Source organism: Falco peregrinus, chromosome 2 (assembly GCF_023634155.1).
Source record: "Falco peregrinus isolate bFalPer1 chromosome 2, bFalPer1.pri, whole genome shotgun sequence".
NCBI lineage: Eukaryota > Metazoa > Chordata > Aves > Falconiformes > Falconidae > Falco > Falco peregrinus.
The window spans coordinates 19,375,303-19,394,510 of NC_073722.1; the positions used below are offsets into that span (position 1 = coordinate 19,375,303).

At 45.3% G+C, this 19,208-nt stretch overlaps 1 protein-coding gene across 2 annotated transcripts; it reads right to left on the bottom strand.

The window, feature by feature from the left end:
- Window positions 1-288: 288 nt before the first annotated feature.
- LOC101918235 (cytochrome P450 4V2) lies at window positions 289-18,145 on the bottom strand. Of its 2 annotated transcripts, XM_027794939.2 has the most exons (12): window positions 18,060-18,145; window positions 17,674-17,843; window positions 13,190-13,302; window positions 12,243-12,328; window positions 11,028-11,218; window positions 10,544-10,613; window positions 7,026-7,152; window positions 5,006-5,197; window positions 3,562-3,664; window positions 3,076-3,210; window positions 2,725-2,904; window positions 289-1,140 (listed from the first exon to the last, which is right to left on the bottom strand). In XM_027794939.2, exons 3-12 carry the CDS (start codon window positions 13,217-13,219, stop codon window positions 965-967), a joined length of 1,290 nt encoding a protein of 429 aa, XP_027650740.1. In that variant the 5' UTR covers window positions 13,220-13,302; window positions 17,674-17,843; window positions 18,060-18,145; the 3' UTR covers window positions 289-964. The 2 variants fall into 2 exon arrangements, with proteins under 2 accessions (XP_027650740.1, XP_005243199.1); XM_005243142.3 differs by lacking the exons at window positions 17,674-17,843; window positions 18,060-18,145 and adding an exon at window positions 16,215-16,534.
- Window positions 18,146-19,208: the final 1,063 nt, after the last annotated feature.

Here is a 19,208-nt window from a genome sequence, read left to right on the forward strand (position 1 = left end):
TGTTGTAGATTTTGACCTGTCCTGAACGTACAACCAGCCAGAAACTTTCAGAGGTGCTTCATCCCATGACTGTAATTCATCTTTAACATCAATTAGCAAGAAATTCTCTGTGTTACCTTCAGGACCCTAGAAGGAAAAAGCAGATTGGCTCATTGTTTCAGCTTGGACTAACACAGTAAAATCTGGTCAATTGATCACCTAGAGGAATGGATGATAAGAAATAATTATCCATCGGTAACTTGCCTGCACCCAGGCATGTAACCTTTACAGATGTAATTGCATTCCATATTGAGGCACAGTAGAAGTTTATTCTCAAAATGTGTAATAACACAGTGCTTCTGTCACTATGAAATCCTATGGGTAATTTGCACACTATCTAGTTCATGGTATGATTATACAGACTGTTTATGGTACACCTAGCTGAAAAATAATTCAGAGTACTCACTACTTAAGAACTACTGCAAATGCTTAGAAAGGAGGAGTTAAATTATCAGAGATTTTTTGCTTTGTCCCCATAGATGCAGTCATCACCAAGACAGAAAAAAAATTGTGCCAAGTGGAAGAATTGATCACTTTTACCTTTCAGAACAAAACAAACCTGAAAGCTATACAAAGATTTGTGATACCCTGCAAGTTCTATGGAATATAACCAGATCCCTTCATCACAGGCATTACTGTTGTTACAGTCATAAGTTAAGGTTTTTTGCACTGTTAGAATAATTTCGTCCGAGTAGTTAAGGCATGATTTGATGTTTGAAGATTTTCACTTCAAAGATGAACATGAACTTCAGACGTACTAGAAAAGACGAGCAATTTAGGGCTATTAAAACATCTTTAACGAAACAATCAGTAATTACTAGTCTAAACAAATTGCTGGCCTGTCATAAAAATATCTGATTTTAAAACGTACCACAGCCTAAATAGCTTGGAACGTTTTGAAAAAAATAACTTCTTGAATTTCCTTTCATTCTGATCCAGCATGTGGCCTCCTCTTCAGCTTAATCCAGATGCCATTACTTGGACGAAGAATCAGATCTCCAGTTATACCAAGCTCTTCTGGCTTTTGACACGAGTCCACCCAAAAGCGCCGCAGGATGAGGGCTAGAAGAGTTTTCTCCTCCATTTGTGCGAAGCGCTGACCTACAAGTTACAGAGCAGAAAAAAACCCGCTACTGTCAGGTTGCATTAACAGTTGCATGCTCACAGCAATATCCCTAGGACCGCAGGACAGCAAGGACAGTGCATCTGCCCTGAGAACAGAACTGGCTTTAGGTCAAAATCAAGGTCATAGGGATACTACTGAAACCGGTACTTTTTTCTGCATGACAACTCTGGCCTTCCTGGGACAATCCACAGCACGTCCTCCTACCCATAGTACACAGAACTCCAACAGCAAAGAGGAAACAGTCAACACTTTACATGGAAATAATACAAAACACAGCCTTGTCATGTCTCTTGGATGCACTAGGCAGCAGGGAACGGATGGCAGACCAGAGCAGGAGAGGACACAGCACAAGGACTGTGGGGACTGACAAATCCCACTGTTTTGTGTATGCAGAGAGGAGCAAAGGAGATGCAGAACGACAGACAGACCTTCATTCAATGAACACTAAGCATCACACTGATGATTTAGCAGCACAGAAGGCAAAGTCTGATTTACATTTCAGAGGAAGGTGGAGGAGGAAAGGGGAGAACAGAGAAATATGAGGGAAACCAAACCAAGTGTCACAATCCAGGCAGTTCACTGAAACTAAACTGAAAATGGGAACAGGACACAAAGGCCAGTGCTCAAAACTTTTTATGTGCTCCCCTCTGTATAATACGCACAGATGGATGTCTGTATACATGTACACAGTGATGTACTTCTGCAATGTTATTAACAAACCCAGGAACTAGCTAGATGTGTAATATTAAATTAGATTCCTCTTTGGAACATGGGAAGACCTAGTCTGCTGTTCTTATGGGAAGGGCACTTATTCCCAATGAGACAATTTAAAACCATACAAACCTCACTTCCCAAAAAAGAACACAAACAAAACCAAAAACCCAGAAGTAGCTGTATTGCCTGTTCTTGTAAATGGCAGGACAATTGCTGCGTGTTCCCTGTCTGCACTTATGGTTAGTGCAGGGAACAGTCTTTGCATATGTTCTACAATATAAACAACACGACTCTACTTTGAGCACATATAAATGCCAAGTGGCATCCGAAGAGCTAAAAAGTTCTGGGATGACTGTGAAAACACCAGAGCAACAGCAGTGTCAGAAAGAGAGAAAGAATACATCAGTTGTGGACTGCATGTTAGGGACACCCAGCTGAGATCATGAGATGTCTCCAGAGCAAAACAAGTGCAGGACATTTGCCTTCTCTTGCTCTGTCTTGCTGACACTGAGCATCAGAAATGTGGAAGCAATCCTGTACTAACGCAGGAGCCCATTAACATGCTGCCAGGCTGCACAGGTAGTGAGGAGGAAACTCCAGCATGATAGACCTTGGCCCCTGGGAAGAAAGGAAACCCTTGGGAAGAAGCAACATGTGGCAGCTCAAGCACCAGGCTGGCAGGGGAGAGGAGACTGCCCAGAATTTGGGGGTGCACTGGGGGGGAGGACAGGATACAACCAGCAGGCACAAGAAGCCTTAAATTTCTGATACATTCACTGCTGCCCCAGTTACCACAGCAAAAGCAGCGCTGCCACATTACAAGGGCTTCCTCTGCAGCTACCTACCGATGCAGTTCCTGGGACCAGCTGAGAAAGGCACATAAACGTATGGGTGCCTTCCCTTGCAGTTTTCAGGGAAGAATCGCTCAGGCCTGAACTCCTCTGGGTCAGGGAAGATCTCAGGGTCTCTATGCAGGGCGTAAGTTATAACAAGAACATTTGTGCCTTTTGGTACCTGATATCCTCCTAAAGAGAAAAGGGAAAGGGAGAACAGGGGTCAAAACAACAGCAAGTAAGTGACTTTCTGTACACAACGGTTCAGTAAAAAATAAAACAATGCTTTCCTTTACTTGGGGAATACCTCTACTGAGGAGATGCTAGCAGTATAGGAAGTGGCAAATGCAAGACACTACTTACCAATGCAGCAATCCTCTCTCAAGGCACGAGCAAACAGTGGAACTGAAGGGAAGAGCCGAAGGGCTTCTTTCACAACACACTCAAGGTATCGAAGCTTCTTCAAATCGTCCATTGTAACAGGACGCTCCGTGTCCCCTGTCCAAGAACAAACAGGGGGATGAGCAAGACTAGAACTCCCCATTTTTGGTTAAACAAATTCATCCCAGCTGCCTCCCGGACTCTCATCACACTCCAAGACAATACAGGAGAAGATGCCACACATACATTGAACACGCATGCCCTTCCCCAGAGACATAAGGTGGGCTGTACTCTCCCTACAGACCTTCCAGCACCCATTCCCATCACCTCTAGCCACTGAAAGCTCCAGAAGGGCCATAAGGCTTGCTCCAACCTCCTCTTCTACATCTGGGCTTATATTGTACCACACATCAACTCACAAACACAACTGCCACAACCACCTCAATGAACAGGAGAATGGAAACGTACCAAACACCTCATCCAGTTCTCTGTGAACCTTCTTCTGGGCTTCAGGATTATGTCCAAGTAAGTACAGAGCCCAGTTCAGAGCAGCTGCTGTTGTATCATGGCCCTAGAGGTCCAGATTTACAAAGACATTCACTTCAACACTACTCCTGTGCACAAGCAGACTTCGTAAATATTCAGGTGTGCAGGTAGTATGGAAAGTGAGAATTATTGGTCTCATGACCATGAGAAAAACAAAAATAATGAGTGAAGAACTCTATCCAACGCACTGATTATCAGGATGTAACAACCCATGATTCTGTCAGATGACTAAACACTGAGCAAAAGGGAAAAGTGTTGAAATAACCCAAGTAAACATCCCCCTCCTCTGCCCTCCAAAAGCTGCATGAACTATCAGTATCTACACAATGAAAGAGATGTATATTCATCTTTTTGGTTACTGTCCAGTCAACAATGAAACATCTGGAAGGCCAACTACAACAGGAGAGATACAATGGACACAATCTGTAACCTTTACAAAACTATCGAAAAAATAGTCTAATGAGACACAGTACAGTAGCCATAGGAGGGAATGGAATACTTCGTGGTTTCCTATGAGAAGGGGATCAGCTACTACAGTTTTCAGCACCACATAAAAAAAGAAAAGGAAAAGGAAAGGGAAATGGAAAGGGAACAAAACAAACCAAAAAAAGAGGAACAGCAAGGGGAAAAGTTGACCAGCAAGGGTTTTGACACTAAGAAGGGGCACTTCTTGTGAAGTTCAAGATGCTGGACCTCTTCAAAATCCAACTATGGAGTAATACAGGAAAGGTAAGGTGGGAAAACAGTTTCCCTAGGTTACAACAGCAGTTGTAACCTGTAACAACTCAGGTCCACCTAATGGAGGTGTGTGGAAAACTTGTGAGTCTTGTTTAGATCCTTCATTAGACAGGGAGCCAGACATGAGAAGACAGTACACCAACGCGCAGCTGACAACAGAACCAGGAGGTTACAGCCACCGTGGCAACCGACAAAATCTGAGTACAGCTGACAAAGCGTAAGACAAAACACTGAAATTATTTAGAGCTGTCTCTAGCATTAATGAGGTTTGCAACAGGAGCTGAGAGCCCGTGGCCCACATCAGCCATTAAGCTCTTATTACTCACCTGCTTTCATGAATAAAGCCTGCTTACACAGGCAGGGCCTGCCACATGTGCGCCCTGGCAAAATACTGGGCAATACACAATTCTGGATCAACTGTTTCTATCCTTCAGTAGTTTCTATCCTACAGAGATTTCCTTTTAGGTTTCCAGGGCTAAAATAACTTTATACTAAAAGCAACCTCCTGAACAAAGAACGGGAAGAGTCACTACCCACAAACGGTGAATCTCAGGTTCTGTGAGAAAAAAAAATCCCAAAAAACCCACCCCAAACAAAAAAACAACCAACCAATGGGTTCCTTCAGTACCTCAAACATGAAAGTATCCACTTCCTCACGAATGTCCCTGTAGCTCAGTTTGTTCCCTCCATCATCTGTTGCACTCAGCAGCATGTCCAGGAAAGCTTTTCTTTTTTTGGAGCCACTTTCTTCACAGTTGCCATCAGTATCACGTTTCATTTGCTTGGAGTTTTCAAGTTCTGCAACTTTTTCTGCAATGACCTGAGATTAGAACCACTGCATCAGATATGATGCACACAGCACATGTGTACAGTCTACATCACACAGGTTTGGCCCAACTTGTTAAAACAACATCCATCCATAACAGTCTACATGCACTAGCAGCCTAGCTGTCAGCATTAGCTCATGAACTTTAACTGACTTTTTGTGTTAGTAGGTAAAATATGGCCAGCCCCGCTTGTTCCAAGCAACAGAATGCACCTTGAATAGCCTTTGTGTGATCAAGAAAATAGACAGCCAAACTATGCAAAAAACTTGTTGATCATCAAGAAGTGTAAAGACTTCCAGAATATCTGAAACAAGCCCATTGTGAACATCAACAACAGTGACAGTAAATAAATAAAATAAAAATCACAATTTAACAGGCTGATCAACAAGATGGTCTTTTTTACCCTATCCACTAATGAAGGAAAGAATCCCATCTCCAACCTCTGGGGAACACAGGAGACCGAAGAGAAGCCAGGGCACCCCACAATCCTGCATCAGGACTACACATAACATGGCTGGAACCAATACATTAAGGTTCCTAGTATGAGGATTTCCTTCAGCAGAAGAGCAATGGCTGAACTTCATTTTTCTTGGTCAAAGCACAGCCCCAGCGTCAGACAGAGATTTCTTCTTGTCACCACCATTGTCATAATAGCAAAACAGAACCCTTCAATAAACTGGAATTGCTCGCAACAAGAACAAAATAATTAAAAATAAAGGTTGTAAAGTATGTCAGTCTGTTCAGAGGAAGCACTGAATGGGGGGGGTGAGGGTGGGGAAACAGTTATATACACACATGCTGTTTCCCTCGCTGAACATACACATCTGAAGACACATACTGAGCCACCTTTTGTCTCAGTGCTTTGCCAGCACCTACACTAGGTGATATTATTATTTACCATTCCTTTTTCATATTCTAAGATTTGGGCTCTTGCAACCAGTGCACCAGCCCAGCACGGGAAGAGAGCAAATGCTACCACAGGTCCCTTTAAGAGCCTCTTTCATGCCTCACTGCTGCAATTCCCAATAAATGGAAGCAAAACATGAAACACTTAAAAACAATGCAGAGTCAATGTGGCGTTATTTCCTTTGTCATGGGCATTGATACAATGACATCATGGGGTACGTACGTGTGTATCTCAGGGAAAGCAGCCTTTCTGCTAACACCCTAACAGTAGCTTTGGGAGGGCAAACATTTGCAAGAATAGCATGGGAACTATTTGGTGAGAAAAAGAGGTGTTACTTGCACAGTATATCATGGTGAGAGAACACTGTGTTTTATGCCAAATCAGTGACGTATGCTTAATGGTTTCTGTGTTAAAGTGTTTTACTGCTGACGTGGAGACCTGCATGTGTTTGCTCATCTCAGCAGTTCTGCTCTGGATAGGGGAAAACTAATACAGGCTTCAATTTCTGAGGGCTGGACCTAGTGGCATTACCAAGCAGAGCCCTACGCTTACTGCTACAAACTTGGCTGTGAGTTGTTGCAGGTGATTCAGATGTGGAACATCTGGGGCAGAATAAGAGTTCAATGAATTCCGCTTGTTTGTTTTGGTTGTCAAGGTTCTGTACATCTTGTTACTCCCATGGAGTAGTATATACCCTTGCTTAAATGCAACACAGTTCCTGACAGGGAAATCAGCTGTTGTCTTCTTTTCAGGGAATGCCTCAGCATCCCAAGAGAAAAAACTTCTCCTCTTAATATAAGCATATCATGGAGGCTGAACCTCACCCCCATTTGGAAGCTGTCCACTGAGTGCAAGACCACTCCAACAAATAAAATGTACCATTTAAAAAATAGTTTACAAAAAAGAATCTATACTGTATCTGTAAAATTGTGAAGGATCTTCAGGTTCCTCTCATGCTCTCTTCCTTCCTTGAACAGCATATATACAAGATTGGGCCAAAGCCAAGGGCTCTTCTGTCGCTGTTGGATTAGATCACTCATCCTAGGGGCACAACAATTAAATTATGTAACATTTCTTGACAAAAAACAAATTTACAGCACTCTTTTAAGAACAAAAACAAAAAAAAAGAGCTCTATCTCCCCCAGTGAAGCAGAACTTAACATACTGTGTGGGTTTAAAGCCATTCATCTGAAGAGAAGGCAATTCCTTTGTTACCTGATTTTAAACCATCTCAAAATTTGTCACCTGTCCCAGCATCACCATGATTTATATCTTTAAGCATTGGATCCCTGAGAAGAAATGCATATTCCCATTTAGTTGGAATCCTCTTGAAACAGACATATTAAGGCACCCTGTCCAGTCCTAGTCCACATCCTGAAAAGACTACTCATGCCAGGGTTCCAAAATATCTGCCCTGAGATCTCAAACAACCATCTTAAAGCATTATATTCCTACTTGACTGTCCAGATACCATACATACAAGACAGCCCACTAAAAGTATTTAAAATAAAGAATATGAGACTTCTTGTACGCTCAAACACAACTGGAGAACACTTTAAAGGGCTGATTGTCATTTCTATTCAGCTCTTGCACATACTTTTGGCTGCAGAAAGACTTGGAGGAGTAATTATTACATTTATGCCAACTTCGGGCCCACCTATGGTACAATTTGGGAAAGGCCAAGGAACAGATGACAATCAAACCCTCTAATTCCACCCCTATTATGTAACCAGCTGTCTCAATAAGCCCCATCAAAGGCTACAGGTGATATCATAGAATCGTTTAGGTTGGAAAAGACCTCCAAGATCATTGAGCCCAACTGCTACCTCAGCACTGCCAAGTCCGTCACTAAAGCATGTCCCTAAGCACCGCATCTACAAGTCTTTTAAATACCTCCAGGGTGGTGATCCAACGGGGACTCCACTGCCTCCCTGGGCAGCCTGTTTCAATGCTTTGCAACCCTTTCAGTGAAGACATTTTTCCTAATATCCAACCTAAACCTGCCCTGGCATAGCTTGAGGCCGTTTCCTCTTGTCCTAGTGCTCGATATCTGGGAGAATGGACCAACATCCACCTCACTACAACCTCCTTTCAGGTAGCTGCAGAGAGTGAGATGGTCACCTCTGAGCCTCCTTGTCTCCAGGCTAAACACCCCGGCTCCCTCAGCCGCCCCTCACAACACTTGTGCCCCAGCCCCTTCCCCAGCCCCGCTGCCCGTCTCTGGACACGCTCCAGCCCCTCCGTGTCCCTCCTGCAGCGAGGGGCCCAAACCTGAACACAGGATTCCAGGGGCGGCCTCACCCGTGCCCAGTGCAGGGGGACGGTCACTGCCCTGGTCCCGCTGGCCACGCTGTTGCTGACACAAGCCGGGATGCTGCTGGCCCTCCTGGCCACCTGGGCACGGTGCTGGCTCATGCCCAGCCGGCTGCCCACCAGCACCCCCAGGCCCTTTCCCCCCAGGCACTTCCCAGCCGCTCTGCCCCGGCCTGGAGCGCTGCGTGGGGCCGGTGTGACCCCAGGGCAGGACCCGGCACTCGGCCTTGTGGAACCTCATCCAAGTGGCCTGGGCCCGTGGATCCAGCCTGCCCAGACCCCTCTGCAGAGCCTCCTGCCCTCCAGCAGATCAGCACCCCTGCCCAGCCGGGTGTTGGCTGCAGACTCGCTGAGGGTGCACTCGATCCCCTCGCCCAGATCACAGACCCAGATCACATGAACCAGGACCGGCCCCAGCGCTGAGCCCTGGGGAACACCCCGTGTGCCCGGCCGCCAGCTGGATGTGGCTCCATTCCCCACCCCCCTTTGGGCTCGGCCAGCCAGCCAGCCTTTTACCCAGCCCGGAGCGCACATGTACAGGCCATGAGCAGCCAGCTTCTCCAAGGGAATGCTGTGGGAGATGGTGTCAAAGGCTTTACTAAAGTTCAGGTAGACATCCACAGCTTTTCCCTCTTCCACTAAGTGGGTTACCTCGTCACAGAAGGAGATCAGGTCCATGAAGCAGGACCTCCTTTCATGAACCCCTGCTGGCTGGGTCTGAGACTTGGTTGTCCTGCACGTGTCGCATGATGGCACTCAGGGTGATCTGCTCCTTAACCTTCCCCAGGATTGAGGTCAGGCTGGCAGGCCTGTAGGTCCCTGGATCCTCCTTCTGGCCCTTCTTGTAGGTGGGTGTCACATTTGCTGACCTCCAGTCACCTGGGACCTCTCTGGTTATCTAGGACTACTGGTAAGTTATTAAGTACCTCAGCCTTTTCCTCATCCTTTGTCACTGTGTTTCCCCCTGCATCCAATAAAGGATGGAGACTACCCTTAGCCTTCCTTTTATTGCCAATGTATTTACAGAAACATCTTTTCTTGCCTTTTACAGCAGTAGACAGATTAAGTTCTAGTGGGGCTTTGTCCCTTCTTATTTTCTCCCTGCATAACCTCATGAAATCCTTGTAGTCCTCCTGAGCTGCCTGATCCTTCTTCCAAGGGTGGCAAACTCTCCTTTTTCCCCTGAGTCCCAGCCTAAGCATTCTGTTCAGCCAGGCTGGTTGTCTTCCCTGCTGGCTCGTCTCTCAGCACATGTGGACAGCCTGCTCCTGCACCAGTAAACTTCAAGATTTCCTTCTTGAAGGATACCCAGCCTGCCTGGACCCCTTGGCCCTTCAGGACTGCCTGCCCAGGGACTCTGTCCACCAGGCTCCTGAACAGGCCAAAACTGGTCCTCCAGAAGTCCAAGATGGCAGTTCTGCTGACCCCTTCCTTATTTCTCCAAGATTCAAACAGTCTGTCATCTCAGAGTCACTATGCCCAAGATGGCCTCCAGGCATCACATCACCCACAAGTCCTTGTTCTGTTCACAAAAAAAACAGGTCCAGTGGGGCACCTTCTCTAGTTGGCTCACTCACTATGTCAGGAAGTTATCTTCCACACACTCCAGAAACCTCCTAGACCTTCTACAACAGTGTCTCCTCTGCCGCATTAATGCCACAGGCAGCCACACTTCATGTAGGCTGACACACCAGTGTGGTAGGAATATACACCATGCTTTTCCTAATCCACTGGAAAGTCACATACAATTTGAATGGTGTAAATACTGCTGTGAATTGCAAAGCAGCAGTGCCTCTGCTTTAACATGCTGTTTAAACCAGCACCTTCCCAATTCTGCCAGTCATGTTGATATGAAATGTTGCAGCTCTCTTTTTTTTTTTTTTAACCTCCTGTACCAATGTATTAACTGAACGGCAGCTGACACCTCTACAAAGCCTCAGCCCCTTATTGCATATACTCATACCGGAAAATACATCAATATCTGCAGGAGTTTTTCCTGCCTTCTTGGGTTTCTGCCTCCAGCCCTCCCTCATGGCTCACAGCAGATGAACTCCTTCCTGACACCAGCAGCATCAACTCCAGCACAACTACAAAGTAGCCAAGGAAAAAGTTCCTTTACCTGTAGATAGCACGAACATACTCTGAATCCTTATTCTCCTGAGCACCTATATTCTTGCCCATTGCTGTTTCTAGGAAGAGGAAAACATCAACAGTTTACAAGTGCAAAGTGAAATGCAGAGGCCCTCTACACAATCAGTTACTACTGCTCCCAGCTTCTGACTGTCACCACACCATCCCTTTGAGAGGTGTGTACACACATCCCTTTCCAGGTGATGAGCTCACTTTACAGTTCCATGCCCAGGAACCCCGCTCCTCAACACAACCTCACTTAGACTGCTACACCTTCACCCTGCCCATCCCACACGCTCACCTGCTCAGATGCACACAAGACACCTGAGGAGAAAGGATGGCCTTGGAAGGATGGAAATGCATTCACCAATATGAAGGGACATTCCTCTTCAACTGCCTCCTCACACAACATAGCACAGCTGTACTCATGAACATCCACATCATGCACAGTACAATAACTGAAGAGGACTTACCACAGATGATATCTAGGGCACAGAGAGTGATGTCCAGAAAGACATCAAACGGTTCTTTGTCAACGTGCTTCTCAAGTTTCTCCAATAAAATACCTCCTTGTTCATTCATAACATCTAGAAAGTCAGTTAAGATTGAGAAGTGAAACGTAGGAGTTATCATCTTCCTCCGTGACCGCCACTTGTCTCCAGTGCTGCAAAATCAACAAGAAGGAAGGAAGGGTTAAAAACTCCAAAGTCAAAAATAAACCTCTCACCATCACAGAAAGTACACAGTAAAAACTGCAACCTGGAAAGATGGACACATTGTAGATGACTCTTCAACCTGTCCATTGCACTAACCAGAAGAAGCAAAATGGGTTGTTTCTTGCTCCAGCAATCTGTGAAGCACCATCTACCATTTCTGTAACTCTCTCAACAAAAGGAGATGCCAACAAGCCTTCAGGCAACACAGTTCAGTGCACAGGCTCAGAGGGATTGAGCAGAAGTCATCAATAGGACAAACCAGCTACTCAGCATCAAGGCCTCAACTCACCACATTGTCTCTGTGAATCACCACCCGTGCCTGCCTTCATCTGCTGACTAGGAAATGAGGACTGCAGAGAACAAGGGTCCACAGACACTGTGCAAATGACTGCCTCATTTGCAGTTGCCTGGAGACAGGCAACCACCTCCCACATGTCAGTAAAAAAGCATGGAGCCTCAGTGGGTGACACCAGCTTCCTGGGGGTTCTTGTTCGCTTTTTCTGAATCACGTGCCCCACAGGCACCCAGCTGGCAACTGTGCTACAGGGTAAACCATCCCACCACTCCTCCTGTTAACCTGCTACTGGGGCACTCCTCAGGCCAGATTATCTGTTTAGCATCTACCACTACTGCCCTTAACCAGCAGAGACTGGAACATTCTCCTCCATTAAGTTTTTTGCAAGTACACGGAAGTCAAAACACCTCTAAAGGTCTACTGCAGGCACAACCAGTAAGGAAGAAAACGAACAGTGAGGATACACCACGTCTGATACCCATGGACCTCAACCCTCTGCACTTTGCTATACTACCTTCCTAAGGGCCACGAACGAAATTCAGGATAAAAGACTTCTACAGGTATCACCTACATTTCTGTCCAAAGATACACACAGCATTCCTGCCACCAAGCCCTCTTCCTATCATATACTCTGTGAATTTCAAAAAGACAGCAATGCACCTGCAACTTCACTATACCTTGTCAGAAGTCCAGTGCCCAGCCACGGGTGCAAGAATTTGTACAGGTATGATTTTTCTATATGTTTCGAACTGCTCAGAATAACCTGTCAGAAAAATGAAAGGAGAGAAATAACCCATCACTTGTTAGACGGAGAGAGATTTATTCAGCTGAAATTACTTTGCTTAACCTCAGTTCCCCCACAAAAGTGCCCTCAGCCTCAGTAAAATGCACAATACTTCAATACAAGCTGGTACACTGGGGGAACATTGAGGTCACACCCTCAAGTCTTTCAGTAAATATTCCTGAGAAATAATACTGAAAAACTCCCAGTCCTACACCCCTTACCTTCCTGAAAAAGAAAAATTTGTGTTATAAAGTCACAGGCAGAGCTCAGAGAAAACCCAATGGCTTCCAGCCTTAACCAAACTCACAAGAAGTTCCATCTCTTCAATAACCCCTCCAATAAAGAAATAGGTCTATCTTCCCAGTTCAAGGACAACCATTGTCAGTAGCAAAACTAACAACTCCATTTCATAGCATCAACACAGACCCACCAAGTCCTAATGTAGAAGTCGGTCAAACAGACATAAGCATTGCAACCTGCATCTCATAATGTTCTATCCCTGTTTCAGTGGTCCCATCTTCCCTGCTATCTGTTTGTCCATTCTGCTCTCCGGAGCAGAAGCTATAACACACGTGAAAACAAAGTGAAAGGAGATACTACATAAAAAACATATAGAGTTAGTGCTTTCATTTGCTGGCCATCTTCAGTATTTATTTTTTTCCAAGACTAGGCTTTTAATATTCTTCTGCTTTCACCTTTTTTTAGCACTGGATCAGAGGACAATCTTAATTAAATCAGTGCAAGCCCTTTTTAGCAAAAATTACATTGAGAGAATAGAAACAAATAGCTTGGACGCTACTTTGCATGACAGTAGAACAGACAGGAGGCAAGCATACTCACCTCCACACATTCAGGATGATACAAAACCATGACAGGCAATGGTCCTATCCAAAGTTTGAACAATGGCCAGCTCCTGAACTCTTCAGTATAAACTTGTAGTTGTTTAAAAAAACCTGAAAAGACAGATTAGATTTTTTTTAAAAAAAGGGGGGGGGGAGGGGTGTTGAATAAGCAAGACTTCTATAATGACCTCTTTTTCACCATATACCTTGTAATTATGTTTTCATTGTAGTTTTATTTTGCTACTATGACCAAGCAGCATATTTTGCACCTAGCTATTAGGTGTACTGCAGAGGGATTGATTCACGGCTGCACTCTTGACGGCACTCTACTAGAGAAACCCCTCCTAGCTGCGGAGAAGGCAGTTTGATTTAAGCAGTCTCAAAGCACTGCAGCATGGCCCTTCCGTATTGCAATGCTCTTTGTAACTATTAGAACTAAATCAAACTTCATCAAGGCTATGCGTACATTTTGGCTTACCTGACACTATCCAAAATGCTGTATCAAGATGCTCCTTTACTTTCCAAGTACAGCATCAAGCCTTTTCCTGAGACCTCGTTGACAAGTACTACATTTGTGATGCAGGCACAAGTGAGATCACACACAGTAATGGCAAAGCACTGCACAGGAACCAGTATCACTTCAAAAGTCTAGCTTCTGATAGCTGGATTCCTGAAGAAAATCTTTGGAGCCCTTACACCACCATTATTGTTTGTCAAATTACTTCTTATTCCAACATGTTTCAACCCTCCCACTCACAGCCTCAACCATCAGTGATGGTTTGCAGTTCTAGCAGGGGGCTTTTGACAGCTGGCTGCTCCAGGATTAAACTCCATTCTTGTCCTTTTAGAAACCTTACTGAAGGGTTAGTGGCCGCTTACAGGGCCACTGTGGATTTGGTAATTCAAGGGCACAAAGACTCAGGATCGTTATGCCACAGACCACCTGAGAGACACCACTACTGTCTGGCTGCCAGTTGGACTTCACACCAGTGAGCTCAGCAATCCAGCCAATTCTCCACCAACATTATTATCCACTTCTCCAGTCCACATCTCACCAATTCAGCTATACAGAAAGTACAGGAGATGGTATCGAAAATCTCACTGATTCAGATTAAACACCATCTGCTGCTCTTCCCTTGCTCACAGATCCAGTGACCTCATCACAGAGGGCAATCAAGTTCATTCTGCAGTTCTAGAGGAGGTGGCTGCTATCAGGATATTCAAGAAATAAACATGCCTTTGCCCTTTCACAAACCAGATTAAACAATAATGACTCCCTCCAAGGCCTCCACAGAGCTGAAAATTCAAAGGTCTCCAAATCAAAGGAAAAAAATAAAAGGAAAAAAACCCTAGTTTCCTAATAGATACCAAATATAGCATTCCCTAGTCCTAGGCAAAGTTCTAGTGACATCTCATCCAGAAGGCTTAAGAATGTCAGATTACTTTGCCATGTTTTACATCCTTTTTCCTAACATCACCATGATCAAAATATCACAATTTTCCAGCATTTGTCTACCAATACAAACAAATAAAATCACCAGCAGATAAAGTAATTTTCCTTCTGCTATAAAACCTTATTCTTTTTTCTAAAAACTGAAATTCTTTTTAATTGTCACATTTTAATGAAAAAGCTTATAAACCACAGACTTCACTCATTTTTACATAAATAAACAAGAACAAATAAACAAAGATGGATGGTCATGGACTTAAGTAAAGCATGGAAGCTATGTGACTCCTCCTAACAAAAGAGATTAAAGATTCCATAGAACATAAGAGTCTTAATCAAACTGCATTCTGGAGAGAGAAGCAATGTTCTTTCTTAGTTTGTTTGGGTTTTTTTTTAATTAGATGTAAAAAGAAGAAAAAAAAAAAAAGAAAAAAAAAAAGATCTGTCTCTCAGTCAGGCTTGTATACACATTCTGACTATGATCCTGCTACTGCTTCCCCAAAGTCAACTCCAGGGAAAGCTGCTCATCCTCACTTCCACCAAAGAAAGATCTCTCACACCTGTATTTAGGTATGGGGGTGCACCCAGAGGAAAGATGAGAACATGTACCCTTGCAAACAGAGGGATCATGCCTCAGCATGTGTCAGCACTCGGTAATGTGTGCACCCATGCTGTAGTCACCCTTGGCATTACCACACTCCCATGACCCAGGTGCCCTCTCTTCTGGCAGCACAGCCAGGGATGCATGGGCACAAAGCAGACTGGTGTACACAGGCATCACAAACACACCCAGAAGGGTCCACTGACAGCACAGCCAGAGCCACTTTCACATGACAGACTCCTCAAAAAACATGCTCCTGTGCAAAACCAAGTACCAAATGGAAAGGGAATGTGTAGCAAATTAGTGCTTTCTCAAGCACCTGACAAAAAAAAAAAAAAAAAAAAAGTACCATTGACCCATGTGAGAACAGAAAGGTTTGCTTTTGAGGGATGTACTGCAAATACTCAGCAAGTTCTTTTGCATCTAATGCATAAATCTATCTAAGGCACAGCTAATTCTGAAAATGACCCAGCATCTCAGCATCCCAAAAGTCCCTTGCACATGCTGACTTGGGGAAAGATAATTGTTTAAGGAAGTATTTTTCCTTTGCAAGCTACAAGCTTTGTTTGGATCACAGCTAACAGCCATGGGGACACAGTGCTCTGCGCTGTAAAAGAGCACTTGCTGCCAGAGCACGCAGCACACCTCTTAGTCGCAAAACCACATTCACGCTCCACCTCACCAACTGGGAACAGCATCTGGAAGCCACTGTCAGATCAGCCACTGTCTAGCTATCTTTGATAACCCCACATTTATGCAGTTCCCTCTCCCTTCCACTGCCCACTTCTCACACAGTTCCCCCTCGGCAGGTTGCCCGCAGCCTCAGAGAGACCTAAAGGTGATGGCACACCCCACGACCTGTCCCCAGCCAGCCACAGCTCAACCACCCAAGCACACTACCAGCGCTGGCTCCTCCAGCAAAGCCCCATGCAATGCAGGGCCTCACAGCCGAGCTATGGCATAAGCTGCCCTTACCTTCTGCCCCCCGCTCCAACTGTAGAGCATTTCCCAGCACTGGATAGCAGGGGCTGATACCTGGGATTGGCTTCATCACCCACCATTGCCTCCAGTAATCCATCAGGGAGGGCAGGGAGCACACGGCCACAACCGCCAACAGCAGAGCAATGACCCCAGCCCCCAAGTGCAGCAGCTGGGGTCCCCCTGTGGCTCCCTGCCACTGCATGACCTCCATGGCCACCTCTCAAACTCCTGCCTCGAGCCTTGATCCCTACTGAGGAACCCGCACTGCCTGTCCCCGCTGCTGCCGCGCTGCAGTGAGCCAAGTATGCCAGGACCTGGGTCACAAGTGTGGGAGGTGGAGCTGTCACATGGTCCCCAAGACACAGCTTCCTGCTAGGAAAATAAACAAGAGATATAACATACACACATGCGGAGAGGCTGCCTGCAAGCACTTTGTGACAGCAGAACAGTCACATGGAAGGGTGCCATTTCCCTGCCCTCACTTGGCTCCTCTGACTCAAACAGAGCGAAGAAGTTCTTTGCAGGCCCATGCAATACCTCAAAAGAAAAGATACAAACCACTGTCAAGAGAAAAAACACCTTTTTGCTGATTTGAGAAGGATGGGTTTTCTCAACACCATCTTTCTCTATCTGTTTTCAGGTGCCCAGCTTGGGCTGATGGCTTCAAGGGTTTACACAAACCAGAGCCCATCCAGACCCACGATCAAGAGCAGCACTGCAAAGCACACTGACACTTCACAGCTCAAACGGCCTTTACTGATCTCACTGTTGGACGCCCAGTCACAGACTAAATGGTGCCAGTAACACAACTGGCAGCACCAGCACCCATGTCACAACTTGCAAAGCGCTTGGGCAGAAGTGGTGCCATACCACCATATACCCTGAGCAACCAAGGGGCTCAGCAGCCCTGCTACTCAAAGCCTTCAATGCTCAGAAACCTTGTGGTCAAACAGAAGTTTGGTGAAAAGACAGCACGGCTCACACCCAATCTGCAAAACCTCATCCCCTGAATATACCACACAATCTTCTTACAGCCACAGTCATGGTTCTTGTCTGTTTTGTACCCAACCTGACTGCACTGGCATTTTTAGTAAACCAACAAACAGCACAAACAAAGCATCTAAGATAAGAAACACAAACAGAGAAAGCTCAGAACATTAGAATCTAAGGAAGGGCTGACGACCTTTGGCAGCAGAGGGGATTAAATTTTGGCACTCTACTCCTGCATTCTGCCTGCAAATGCTTTATCATAAACGCTGACTGTTGCATTTTTCTGCACAGTAAACAGCTGGAAATGAACTTTGCTACTCTTGCTGTTATTTGTAATGGTTTGTGACATGAAGTAGCACATACATACCCTGCCTTGCAAAGACATAAGGCAAGCTACATAGCCATCAGTCCCCTCTTTTGCTCAGGTGACAACCCAGGAAGGAAGCAGGATTAAGAGGCTCACCTTTTGTCTTTGTAACTTGAAGATCAGCTGGGTAATTATATTTTCTTCTTTATAAAAAACCTTGCAGGTTGTTGCCTTCATGAAGCAAATAATTAAATGAAGTGGTTAACTGTGATTCCAAGCCAAAATCTGTGTTTCTAACTGCTGATAACTCCTTCTGTAGGAAAAAACTGAAAGACAGCAAAACAGTAAGGACAGGGTGGAAAGCCACAGGGAAAGCAGTAGGGAACACAGCAGAACAAACATTGCAAAATCCTGCCGGGAGCTGGCAGTGGTGATTGCTGCTAACAAAAGGCAGCGGTTACACTGGAATGAGACATAAAAGATATACCCAAGAAAGGAGAGATCTGGCGCCTCTGAAGCTTAATGATGTCAATGAGCCTTACCATCGTTACAAACCTTGAAGAATGTTCTGTAAAAGAGGAGTTTCCTATCAGAGTGTGATTAGCATTCCTTTTTCACCCAGCCAGCTATGGGCTCAGTGCTGGCTTTCAGCAGGCACTCCACTGGTCAGTGGATCTTTGCTGTCATAAATGCATGTAACAGCACAAATCTGCCTTTACTCAGCCTCTCCCCTAAGTGACAGCCTACCTGCCCCTGCTGACCACCCTATCAGGCAGCTCCGTCAGCCCACAGGCACGATGGCAACGCAGGCTTCTGCTGGTCCCTAGAATGCAGGTCTGGATTCTTTGATAAGGAAATCAATAAAATCATTGTTACCGGCATGAAAACCAAAAACCCAAAGCCAAGCAAGACTAAAATAGATCCGATACAACAGAGGGACAAAAGAGAAGTACGCAACACATTCTGAAAAACTCCGGTATGCTCTTCACATTAGTCCTTTGCCCCAGCCAAGATATACCTGACATTTTTGCCATCCCTTGCAAAACACAGAGCATCCACAGTAAACAAGACTAACTGGTTGCTAACTTTGCAATCACTACAATTAATTTGCAATTAGGAAGGTTTTTTCCTTAGGAAAAAAACTTTAAGAAACCAAAATCTTCCATGCTTGCAGCAAAGCAGGCCATTACCCGTCCCCCAGAACACAGCCTACCTCGTAAAGCAATTCTGGTAATGTACCAGTGATGTTGTCATAAGTAACAGATGTTAACGCTGAGTGGCTACCAAAGCACCACATCTATGTTTATTCATCTATGTGTCAAGGAAAAAGCACACTCCCACGTTGGATGGCCACAACTGACCTCAAGGCCACAGGTGGAGATCCTGGCCACTGTTCTGTGCTTCAGCTAGATCCTACAGGGCTGCCTCCTCACTAAAGTCTGGAAAGTTCAAAGAAAGCATTTAGCAGCATGCTGGGGAATCTCTGCTCTGGTGCCTGGAGGAACTCCTCCTCCTCCACTGACCTTGGTGTTTGTAGTGCTGTTTCGCTCTCTCTTTTTCCCCCTTCCTCCTCTGTCCATCCAGGACTTTTTGTACCCTCTCTTAAATACATTTTCACAGAGGTGCCACCAACTTGGGTCCCTTAACAAGCCAGCAGGAACCAGCTGTGCTCTCTTTTCTGGCCTTTTCTC